At 39.9% G+C, this 13,217-nt stretch overlaps 1 protein-coding gene across 4 annotated transcripts in view; it reads right to left on the reverse strand.

The window, feature by feature from the left end:
• The window catches only part of Rbm27 (RNA binding motif protein 27), a 119,560-nt gene that overhangs the window by 40,521 nt on the left and 65,822 nt on the right, over nucleotides 1–13,217 (reverse strand). For all 4 annotated transcript variants that reach the window (XM_045132468.1, XM_045132466.1, XM_045132467.1 and 1 more), the window contains 2 exons: nucleotides 6,317–6,466; nucleotides 957–1,101 (listed from right to left, as the gene is read on the reverse strand). In XM_045132468.1, coding sequence (XP_044988403.1) covers nucleotides 957–1,101; nucleotides 6,317–6,466 — 295 coding nt within the window. The remainder of the gene's footprint in view (nucleotides 1–956; nucleotides 1,102–6,316; nucleotides 6,467–13,217) is intronic.

Consider the following 13,217-nt stretch of genomic DNA (forward strand, 5'->3'; position numbering starts at 1 on the left):
TCTCTTCTATTGACTTCTAGAATCTCAACCTCTCCTCAGTTTTTTTGAGATAAGCTCTCTCTTTCCAGGCTGCCATCAAACTCCTCCCAAGTGTTTGAATTACAGAAGTGAGCCACCAGACACAGCTTTCTTTTTTGGGAGGAGGGGGGTGGATGGGATTAGAGGTAGGGTCTCACTCCAGCCCAGGCTGATCTGTAATTAATTCACTATGTAGTCTCATGCTGGCCTCAACCTCACAGCGAGCCTCCTACCTTCATTTCCTGAGTACTGAGATTGAAGGCATGTGCCACCACATCATGAATAGCTCAATTGTTATTTTTTAAATAATTTTATTTATTTATTTGCAAGTACAGAGACAGGGAGAGGGACAGAGAGAATGAGAATGGATGCACCAGGGCCTAAGTGCCACTACAAATAAACTCCAAATGCATAAGCCCATTTTGTGGATCTGGCTTTATATGGGTGCTAGAAAATCAAAAGCAGGCTTTAAAAGGCTTCCCAAGTAAGTGCATTTAATTGTTGCGCCACCTCTCCGGTTCAATTATTTTTTATTTTTCTTTTTTGTTTTTTTGAGGTAGGGCCTCACTCTTAGCCCAAGCTGACCTAGAACTCACTCTGTAGTCCTAGGTTAGCCTCACACTCATACCAATCCTCCTACCTCTGCCTTCCCAGTGCTGGGATTAAAGGTGCGAACCACCATACCCAGTTCAATTTTTTTTTAATATTGGCCAAAATGTAGGAGAAAAAAAGTACAACTTACAAATAAATATACATCATGAACATTCTGTTAGCTTTTCAATTTTTAGGACATCCTAAAGATGTTTCCTGGAACTTTGAACTGTGGCACATATAGGTTGAAAATCACTGGCTAATGAAAATTATTTTAACAATCTTACAAATGCAAATGAAACAACAAAAATATCAATTACATATTTTAAATTAGTACAATATCTTACTTTCCCAGCCAAGGTTTCTTTGTGAGTGGCCCTTCCAAACCACTCATAGCTCTTTTCCTGCTATCTGGTTCCAGGACTACTCTCGTTATGTTGCTATTAATTGAAACAGGAACTGGTGGTTCAGTCTGGATGACAATATTAGCAGCTGTTGGAAACAAAAATTCCCATTACTGAATTTGGGGGAAAAAGTCAAATGATTAAAATATTTAGTCTAAAGCACTATGAATAACATTCAACTACTACCATTTCCTTTCTGTTTGTTTAGTTTTTAGACCAGTTCTCCCTATGTTGCCCAGGATGGCTTCAAATTCACAATACTCCTGCTTTAGGGATCCTGCTAGTATTACAAATGTGTACTATCATGACCAGGTAACTATTTCCTTTTTTATATTTATTTTTTATTTATTTGCAACCAGAAAGGGGGGAGAGAAAGAGTAAATGGGAGCACCATTTTCATGGTCTCTTGCCACTGCAAACAATCTCCAGATGCATGTACCATTTTGTGCAACTGGCTTTACATGGGTACTAGACAATTGAACCTGGTCTGTTGGCTTTGCAAACAAGCACCTTTAATCACTGTGCCATCTCTCCAGCACCTATTTCCTTCTAGAAATGCCTAATATCAAGAAAAATTAGGGATGGAGAGATGGCTTAGCAGTTAAGCACCTGCCTGTGAAGCCTGAGGACCCCGGTTTGAGGCTCTATTCCCCAGGACCCATGTTGGCCAGATGCATAAGGGGGCACGTGCATCTGGAGTTTGTTTGCAATAGCTGGAGGCCCTGGCATGCCCATACTCTCTATATATTTGCCTCTCTCTCTGCCTGTTGCTCTCAAATAAAAAAATTATATTTAAAAAAAAAAGTAAAATAGAAATATTAGCCAGGTGTGCTGGTACACACGTTTAATCCCAGCACCTGGGATGCAGAGGCAGGAGGACTGTCATGAGTTTGCAGCCACCGTAAGACTACAGAGTGAATTCCAGGTCATCCTGGGCTAGAGCAAGACCCTACCTCAAAAAACCAAACAAAACAAAAAAGAAAAGAAAAAAAATTACAAACACCTGGCTTTTCACCTACTTTCAAAAAAGAAAAATCTAAACTTAAAATCTCAAAGGCGACCCAATGTAATAATTAACTAAAGCACAGATAATCAATGGACTAAAAATGTTATTGGAAGCCGGGCATGGTGGCACATGCCTTTAATCCCAGCACTTGGGAGGCTGAGGTCCTGAGACTACATAGTGAATTCCAGGTCAGCCTGGATTAGAGTGAAACCCTACCTTGAAGAAAAACAAAACAAAACAAAACAAAAAAAAGGAAAAAGGTTGTTGAAGAGCAAGGTATTTATATGGTATACAAAGTACCACTCCACACATTTACTTTCTTGTTTTGTTTTTGTTTTTGTTTTTTTGAGGTAGGGTCTCACTCCCATCCAGGCTGACCTGGAATTCACTATGGAGCCTCAGGGTGGTCTCGAACTCCCGGTGATACTACTACCTCTTGAGTGCTGGGATTAAAGGCATGCGCCACCACGCCTGGCTTGTTTTTGTTTTTTTCAAGGTAGGGTCTCACTCTAGCTCAAACTGACCTGGAACTCACTATGTAGTCTCAGTCTGGCCTGGAACACATGGCAATCCTCCTACCCCTGCCTCCAGAGCGCTGGGATTAAAGGCATGCATCACCACACCCGGCTTAAATTTACTTATTTTGACAATGAAGATAATAAAACAATTACTACTTCAGGGGAAAAATTAAAATAATATCTGCCTCCACATGTGGTCAAACTTGAACCACATCATAAGGCTTAGATGTTACGGAATTATGGTTTATTGTGTATGGCAATAGCACTCTTATTTATGTTTACATTTAATTGTTCAATTATTTAACTTATTTGAGACAGGGTATAATTCTGTAGCCCAGGCTGGTCTGAACTTTGCAGCAATCCTCCTGCCTCCTAAATACTATTAAAGCATATGGCATTATAGGTGCGAATCACCATGCCTAACTAGCATTATGTTTTCATAAGATGGTATTTTTTGCTTAGATGTAAACCAGAAGATTTAAGGAGTGATAGTGTTTTTATTTCCAAGAAGCTCAAGTAAGAAAAAAATTGTGCTTGGACAAGAGAGGGGAGGGGCAAGAACGAGAGAGAAAAAGTGCACAGGTGAGCATGCATGCTCATGGGGAACAAAATGTCAAAAAAAAAAAAAAATGGAAAACTTCCCAAAAGGCAACATAGTGCTGAGAAGAAATGATAGAGGAGTGTCCAGCAATGAAACATCTCAATCACACCCTCCACAGCAAAGGGTCCATTGCTGAAGAGGTAGCAGAAAGAATGTAAGAGACAAAGGAAGGATAGGACTGCTTACAATGCAACTGTCCAGACAGGAATTGGCCTCATTATGCACGACCTTGTGGTGCCTAGCAATACCCTCCCTAGAAAGACCCTCATAACAGGAGAAAAAAATGATGACAACAAATTAAGAGAGACTAATGGACACTAATGGAGAGTGGAGTTGTGAAGGGAAAGTGGGGGAGGGAATTACAAAATTTATTTTTGTAAGTACAGTTGTCAATAAAAAATTATACATTAAAAAATGGAAAATTTAGTGAAATCATTTAAATGTTCACTGTATTTCTTTTGACTTCCTACAGGTGCATATATATAATATATAACACTTTATATGTTGCTATATAAAAATATATATTTATAACACGGATGAGTAATTTTTGGTCTATGTGTAGTATGGTAAATGTACATGCTTATGGAGATCTCTGTGTCCCATGCACATACATGCATAGGCTAGAGCATATTGGTGTCTTCCAATATGGCTCATCTACTGGCTTTCTTAAGAAAAACACTCAACAAGCCAGGCGTGATGGCTAGAGTGAGACCCTACCCCTAAAAACCAAAAAATAAAAATAAAAATAATAAAAAAATTTAAAAGACAAAAGAAAAACAGTCATCAAACTTCATTTTCTCTCTCTCTCGCCAAACCCCATTTTCGTTCAGACTAACTGACCAGTTTTCCCTATTGTTTCTGTAGTCTCTGTTCTCCACAGTACTGGGACTATAGAGGTAAGTGGCCAAACCTAGCAGTTTATGTAAGTGTTGGGGAATCACACTCAGGGCAATTCAGGCCCTCTCATACCCTCACGTTTACAAAGCACGTGTTCTTATCCACTGAGACATAGCCCCAGGGGGTGGGTGGGTGGGTGGGAGTGTGTGTGTGTGTGTGTGTGTATACATACATACATACATACGTACATACGTACATACATATGTTTTTTTTAATTATAGGGTTGAGAAGAAAATCCAAAGTTAAAACTAAAATACTACCAGCATGGTGGTGCATGCCTTTAATCCGACCACTCGGGAGGCAAAGGCAGGAGGATCGCCTTGAGTTCACAGCCACCTGGAGACTACAAAGCGAATTGCAGGTCAGCCTGGGCTAAAGCGAGACCCTACTTCAAAAACTAAAAAGAAAAAGAATAAAACTAAAATACTGTTAGAAACTAACCTTAAATTAAAAAAAATCAGGAGCCGGTGTGGTGGCACAAGCCTTTAATCACAGCACTTAGTGGAGGGGGGGGATGAGGTAGGGGGACTGCCGTTAGATTGAGGCCACCTTGAGATTACATAGTGAATTCCAGGTCACCTGAGCTAGAGCAAGACTCTACCTCAAATAATAATAATAGGAGCTTGAGAGATGCAGTTAAGGTACCTAACTGAGAAGCCTAAGGACCCTCGTTCCATTCCCCAGAACCCACATAAGCCAGATATACAAGGTGATACATGCATCTAGAATTTGTTAGCAGTGGCTAGAGGGCTTGACACACGCACATACACACACACATTCTCTCTCTCTCTCGTTCATAAATAAATATTTTTTAAAAATGAAATAATACTAAACAATGCTGTATACTCTGATTTCACCCAACTTCAGCAACTTCATCAAGCAAAAAGTACACAATATTGGATATTGACATGAGGAATGTATTGCTCCACACTGTTCATGTGACAAGGGGAATTACACTAAAAAGATTCATTTATTTAACATGAATTTCTTTATTTGTACTGTTTTGTTGTTGTTGTTTTCCCGAAATAGGGTCTCACTCTCATCCAGGCTGACCTGGAAGTCACTATGTAGTCTCAGGGTGGCCTTGAACTCACAGCCATCCTCCTACCTCTGCCTCCCAAATGCTGGGATTAAAGGCATGCGCCGCCACACCTGGCTTGTTTTGTTTTGTTTTGTTTTTTTAAAGGTAGGGTCGTTCTCTAGCCCAGGCTGACCTGCAAACTCATTCTATAGCCCCAGTCCTCCTACCTCTCTCTGCCTTGCAAGTGTTGGGATTAAAAGTACATGCCACCACACCTGACCCAAAATGTATTTCTTGAGGGTCCTATTTTACAGCTCAAGAAGTGCATTTAGACCTTGAGGATAAATGAGTGAGTGTACAAGTAGATATATTCCCTGCCTTTCTAGGATTTCTGTTTTCAGAAGAAGAATGGAGGATATATTGTGGTGGCATAAAGCATTCTAGAACTTTAAATGTCATTATCTTTTCCATAGTGCTTATGATGATCACTGCCTAATGCTTTTTAGTGAAGTGCTTTGAGAGAGGGGGTTGGAAGAGAGAGACACAAAGTATATCATATAACTCAAATTGGCCTGAAATTCTCTGTGCAGCCAAGGATGACCCTGAACTCTTGACCCTCCTGCCTCCACCTGGGATTACAAGACATGTACCACTATGCCTGGTTACAGAGCTGCACTCTTAGGCAGTAAAAATGAACAAATGATAATTTAATTGCACTGTTTTAGGTTCTTAATGCTATTAGCACAAAGCTACAACTTTCCAGACACAAAATAAACCCTTGAATGGTTAGTGTTTTAAAGGAGAGGGACCAGTCAATTCATGTTTCTATACTTAAAATCAAGCACAGAGCCTCGCATATAGTGTAAACATCTTACGTCCTACCAAAAAAGCAATGAAAACCTTTATCTGTATCTAAAATTAAATGTAAGCCAGGTGTGATGGCACACACCTTTAATCCCAGCACTCGGAAAGCAGAGGTAGGAGGATCACCATGATTTTGAGGACACCCTGAGATTAATTCCAGGTCAGCCTGAGTTAGAGTGAGACTCTACCTCAAAAAAATCAAAACGATACATAGATTAAAACTATAGCTTTAAGATACAATTTGGAGTTAAAATTATTAAAACATTTGAGATCATTAGTATCCCTCAAAAAGTATAAATTCTATAAGACCCTCAAATGAGGTAAAACATGCAAATTAAGAACTATATCCAACTACTGCATAACATTTATCACCAAAAAAGTTCAAGACATTTGTACCTCTTGGATTGGTATCCATATCTCCTGATGTTAGGCCAATCAGGTTGGGGCGTTGTGTCTGTGTTCTTGAAAAAAATTGTCTATACTGTGATCTACCAGAACTGGTAATACTAGGAGCTTCAGGGTTATAACCATCTGGTTCATACGTATCTGAGAAAATAAAAAATAACAAAATACACTTAACAAAGTCAAGAAAGGTCAAACCCTTTCTTTTCATTGTGAGATAACTAGTAAAAAAAGAAAAACCACATTCTTCAACAAATAATCACACCAATTCATATATGTTTTTGAGTTACAGTACAGAAAACATTCAAGTTTAGCAACAACGTCCATAAAATATAAATGCATTTGATCTCAAATATTGCTGTCTATTTCCAGATTCTTTCAAGTAAGTCATTTCTATCCTGCTTATTAATCACCTAGTCCAAACTTCAATGCACAAATTTATGATAAATTTTCATGTACATAAATACAATATACATGAAATACTATTGGGTATTTTGGTCCCCTCAATTCCTAACCACTTGGATTATGGGGGGGGGACTAATCTAGTCATTTAATTTTATGTATTTTAAGCTCAAGATAGAATTGCTGGTTTCCCATCTAACACATATTTCAAGTAAAAGAGAAAAACAACAAAAAAGAACTAGATAAAATAAATGTTATGCTCAAAATTACCATTAGCACCCTACTAATTAATCACATTTGTTATATTTTCTCTACAACAACAACAAAAAAAAATCAGGGCCTGGAAAAATGGTTCAGCAAGTAAAGTGCATGCCTGCAAAGCCTAACAACCCCCCCAAGTTCTATTACCCAGTGCCCACATAAAGCCAGATGCACATAGAGGGATATGTACCTGGAGTTCTTTTGCAGTGGCTAGAGGCCCTGGTATGCCCATTCTGAAATATTTTTAGGACCTGAGACTCAGCCAGGGCTAGAGCAAGACCCTACCTTGAAAAACAAACAAACATAGATGTGTGTGTGTGTGTGTGTGTGTGTGTGTGTATTCTTTAAGGGGCTGGAGAGATGGCTTAGTGGTTAAGGCAGTTGCTGGCAAAGCCAGAAGACCCAGGTTCAATTCTCCAGTACCCACATAAACACAGATGCACAAGACGGTGCATGCATCTAGAGTTTTTTGCAGAGGATAGAGAGGGCCCTGGGGAGTCCATATTCATTCATTCTCTCCCTCTCCCCCCCCCCCTTTCTCAAATAAATGTTTAGAAAAAATATTTTTAGTACAGGCATGTTGGTGGTCGCCTTTATTCCCAGCAGGCCAAGGCAGAAGAAGTGTCATAAGTTTCAAGGTCACCCTGAGACTACAGAATGAATTCCAGGTCAGCTTGGACTAGAGCGAGACCCTAACTCAAAAAAAAAAAAAAAAAAAATTTTAATTCATTTTAGTCAGGCATGGTGGCTCACATCTTTAATCCCAGCACTTGGGAGGCAGAGGTAGGAGGATCGCTGTGAGTTTGAGGCCACCATGAGACTCCATAGAGATTTCCAGGTCAGCTTGGGCTACCGTGAAACTCTACCTCAAAAAAAAAAAAAAAAAAAAAATTCTAGAGGCTGAAGAAATAGCTTGCAAAGCCAACTGGCCCAGGTTCAACTACCCTGTACTCATGTAAACCTGGATGTGAAGTAGTGCATGCATCTTGATCCCAAAGCACCTATGACAATGAGAGACAGAGCTAGAAGAATCTGAAGCTTACAGGTCAGCTAGCTACTCTGACACTGAAGACACTTTGCAGTCTGCAAGTTCATTTGCAACAGCAAGAGACCTGTTCAAAAGGCGGGGCAAGGAAAACACCTTGAAGTTGTTCGTTGACCACCACATAGGCACTGGCAGGCACACTCATACACATATATGCACACACACATAAATAAATAAAAGTTTTAAAAGTCCCAATTTACCCTTTATGTCATTTAATAAATTCTTTTTAAACAATTCTGAAGCCAGGCATGGTGGCGCACACCTTTAATCCTAGCACTCGGGAGGTAAAGGTAGGAGGACCGACATGAGTTCGGGGCCACCCTGAGAATACAGAGTGAATTCCAGGTCAGCCTGGGCTAGAGTGAAACCCTATCTCAAAAAACAAAAACAAATAATTCTGAAGTAAATTACAAAAAAAAAACCCATATATCATATAACAGCATATATCCTGTTCACTCTGCATAAAGCCCATGGGTAGAAAGATACTGAAGACACAGGTTTTCACAATTATAATTTAAAAGTCCTTGGACTTTATTCTTTTTGGGTTTTTTTTTTTTTTTTTTTTTTTTGTATTTTGTTTTTCAAGGTAAGGTTTCACTCTAGTCCAGGCTGGCCTGGAATTCACTACGTATGTAGTCTCAGGGTGGCCTCGAACTCTCGGTGATCCTTCTACCTCTGCCTCCTGAGTGCTGGAATTAAAGGAGTACGCCACCAGACCTGTGCGCTCCTTTGTGTATCTGGCTTCACATGGGTACTGGGGAATCGGACCTGGATTGTCAGGTTTTGCAAGCAAGCACCTTTAATCACTGAGCAATATCCCCAGCCCCACTCTTTTTATTCTTAACACAAATTCCTCAAGTGGTTTACATTAAGTTTACGTTAAGCTCAGATACATTCAGTTCTGATTTTTTGTTTGTTTGTTTTTCAAGGTAGGGTCTCACTCTAGCCCAGACTGACCTGGAATTCACTCTGTATTCTCAGGGTGGCCTCAAGCTCACAGCGATCCTCCTACCTGTGCCTCCCGAGTGCTGGCATTAAAGGTGTGTGTCACCATGTCCAGCTCAAAGCTCCCGAGTGCTGGGATTAAAGGTGTGTGTCACCACATCCAGCTCAAAACTAATTTTAATTGAGACTAAATCCATGATTCAGGGTAGTATCTGCAAATGACCCCCAAAGGAACTATTCTGAGCTCTAAAGGTATTTGATTTTGCAACACCTAAGAAGCTCTCCTAGGAGTTAGTCCTCAGTAAGCAAATGTCACTCTCAACCCTCTTAGATTAACCTCTCCTGAGTCCTGTGCTTCTTTCAATTCAGGTCCATGAGCAAATTCTCTCTTCACAGGAAGCATCAACAGGCTACCATAAGCCGAAAGCAATTAAATGTCACCAAAGTACAAGTCAATTCTGAAATACCTAGTCTCAAAACTAGAACTGCTGGTATATCTTCTCTCTCATATTTCCCCTACATTTCTTCCTTCTAGTTTTACAAACAGCTCATGGAGTTGTAAAGAAAGGAAATCAACAGATTAGCAACTGAGCCAGGAGTGCTGGTGGTAAGAGGACAGCAGTTAGTTCAAAACCAGCCTGGGCTAGAGTGACTTCCAGGTCAGTAAGGGGGAAAGTAAGACCCTGTCTCAAAAATAAGTTTTAAAACATTGATAAACAGGGCTAGAGAGATAACTTAGTGGTTAAGACACTTGCCTACAAAGCCTATGGTCTCATGTTGAGCCTCCAGATGCACAAATGTGAGGCAAGCACAAGGTTGCACATGCCGAATAGGAGGCACAAGCATCTCGAGTTCGATTTCAGTGGCTGAGGGCCTGGTGTACACATTCTCTCTCTCTCTCTCTCTCTCTCTCTCTTTCTCTCTCTGTGTGTGTGTGTGTGTGTGTGTGTGTGTATGTGTGTGTGTGTGTGTGTGTCTGTCTCCCTAAAATGAAAAAACAATTGGGGACTGGAAAGATAGCTTAGTGGTTAAGCGCTTGCCTGTGAAGCCTCGAACCCAGTTCGAGGCTCAATTCCCCAGGACCACATAAGCCAGATACACAAGTTGGCGCATGCATCTGGAGTTCGTTTGCAGTGGCTAGAGGCCCTTGTGCATCCACATTCATTCTCTCTCTCTCAAATAAAAACTAAACAAAACATTAAAATAAAAAAATGATAGAAAACATATTTCCTATAATAAAATGTTAAATAATTTTGAAAACTTATCACCAGTACGGTCTATGTTACCTCCTCAGAGAATAGCTAAGGAAAGTTAATAAATTACTATCACAATGATGATCCTATTACAGAATTTGCACATCATTTTCAAGGCTTACATTCAGCCTCAAAGCAACCTGATGGTGAATTAATAAATTCAGACTCATTTCTGTGGATTAAGCAGTTAACCTGTCAAAGGTAATTCTTTAGACTTCATATGTCATTACTTTGGCTTCTGTTTTCACTGTTGTTTTTTTTCTTTAAGACAGAAAGTAGTGGAGTATCACCTACTGATAAAAACATGTACTGTGGGCTGGAGAGATGGCTAAGCCAACGACCCAAGTTTGATTCCCCAGTACCCATGTAAAGCCTCATGCACAGTAGTGCATGCATCTGGAGTTCCTTTGTAGCAGCTAGAAGTCCTGGCACACCCATATTCATTCATTCATCCATTCATTCATTCATTCTCTATCTCTCCCTCCCTCTGCTTGCAAATATATAATAAAAACATGTACTATAATGATGCATAACTTAAAAGCAAATCTACAGCCTTATTAAATTTAAAAGTATTAAATGTTTGAGCAATACAGTTTGAAGACATGTAAAATAACAGCTTCCATTGTTATGTGCTCTAAAAATTATACAAAGTAACAAAATGTTCCATCTTTTGAGCAAATCAGCAATTTCTGATTAAGAAGCTTTAGATACTACTTGGTACTACTAACTGAAAATCTGCCACAGTTAATACTGTAGAAAGTTTCTAAAGTTAAATAACTTTGTTATAGTCCTGGGAATATCTTATTAATGAGCAGGACATGGTAGCATGTGCCTTTAATGCCAGCACTTAGAAGGCAGAGCATAGAAGGTTCACCATGAGTTCAAGGCCACCCTGAGACTACATAGTGAATTCCAGGTCAGCCTGGGCTAGAGTGAGAGCCTACCTTGAAGAAAAGAAAGAAAGGAAGGGAAGGAGGGAGGGAGGGAGGGAGGGAGGGAGGGAGGGAGGGAGGGAGGGAGGGAGGGAGGGAGATAGAGGAAGAAAGAAAGATCTTATTAATAATAAACTTATCACTTTATTATATAACTGTACATACTTGTATAGTGTTTGTATACTATATAAATATATAATTTTTACCATAACAACAGTAAACATACAAAAAGTTCTATAGTCAGAAGAATGAAGATATGGCTAAGCAGTTAAAGAAACTTGTTTGCAAAACCTGACAGCCCAGGTTCTATTCCCAAGAACCCACATGAAGAGAGACACACAAAGTGGCACATGCATTTGGAATTCATTTGCAGTGGCAAGAGGCACTGGCATGCCCATTCCTTCTCTATCATTCATTCACTCACATTCAACCCCTATCCTTGCAAATAAATAAATAAAAATATTTTTTTAGGGCTGGTGAGAGAGCTTAGTGGTTAAAGTGCTTGCCTGCGAAGCCTAATGACCCAGGTTTGATTCCCCAGGGCCCTCATAAGCCAGATGTACAAGGTGGCGCCTGCATCTGGAGTTCATTTACAGTGTCTAGAGACCCTGTTATGCCCTTTCTCTCTCTGTGTGTCTGACTGTCTCAAATAAATAAAGTATTTTTTAAAAAATAGTTTATATCCATGCCAGGGGTGATGACATGCATCACCTGTTATTCTACCTAGCACTGGATTGCACGTTCAAGGCCAGCTTGAGCTACATAGTGAAACCCTGTCTCAGAAAGAGCCCTTTAGTTAATTATGATGATCTAAAACCTAAAGAAAATGCAGAAAAATGTTTTTAAAAAAAAAAAATCCGATCTACCATATGACCCAGCTATAGCACTCCTAGGCATATATCCAAAGGACTCATCTCATTTCCTTAGAAATACGTGCTCATCCATGTTTATTGCTGCTCAATTTATAATAGCTGGGAAATGGAACCAGCCTAAATATCCCTCAACTGATGAGTGGATAATGAAGATGTGGCACATCTATACAATGGAGTTCTACTCAGCGGTAAAGAAAAATGAAGTTATGAAATTTGCATAAAAATGGATGGACCTGGAAAGGATTATACTAAGTGAGGTAACCCAGGCCAAGAAAGCCAAGCGCCACATGTTCTCTCTCATATGTGGATCCTAGCTACAGATGATTGGGCTTCTGCGTGAGAATGAAAATACTTAGTAGCAGAGGCCAGTAAGGTAAAAAGGAGACATAAAGGGAAGAGAAAGGAAGGGAGGAGGGTACTTAATAGGTTGATATTGTATATATGTAAGCACAATGATTGTGATGGGGAGGTAATATGATGGAGAATGGAATTTCAAAGGGGAAAGTGTGGGGGTGGGGAGGGAGGGAATTACCATGGGATTTTTTTTTTATAATCATGGAAAATGCAAATAAAAATTTTAAAAAAAAAAGGAAAAAGGAAAAAGAAATCCTCAGGCTGGAGAGATGGCTTAAGTAGTTAGGGTCCTTACTTGTCTGCAAAGACTAACGACACCAGTTTGATTCTCCAGTACCCATGTAAAACCAGATACAGAGTGACACATACATCTGTAATTAGCTTTCAACATCTATAGGCTCTGGTGCGCCCATATTCTCCCTTGCACTCATTGTGTCTCTCTCCCCTCTTCCCCCTCTCTTTTTGCAAATAAATAAAAAATATTATTTTATTTATTTATTTGAAAGAGAGAAAGAGGGAGGGAGGGAGAGAGAGAAGAGAGAAAGAGTAAGTGAATATGAATGGGCACACCAAGGCCTCCAGCCACTGCAAACGAACTCCAGATACTTGTGCCACTTTGTGCATCTGGCTTACATGAGTCCTGGGGAATCAAACCAAGGTCCTTTGGCTTTGCACACAAGTGCCTCAGCTATTAAGCCATCTCTTCATCCCAAATAAAATATTTTAAAAATAGATTCTTAGCCGGGCATAGTTGCACACGCCTTTAATCCCAACATTTGGGAGTCAGTGGTAGGAGGACCGTCATGAGTTTGAGGCCAGCCTGAGACTCCA

This window comes from Jaculus jaculus, chromosome 13 (assembly GCF_020740685.1).
Source record: "Jaculus jaculus isolate mJacJac1 chromosome 13, mJacJac1.mat.Y.cur, whole genome shotgun sequence".
Lineage (NCBI taxonomy): Eukaryota > Metazoa > Chordata > Mammalia > Rodentia > Dipodidae > Jaculus > Jaculus jaculus.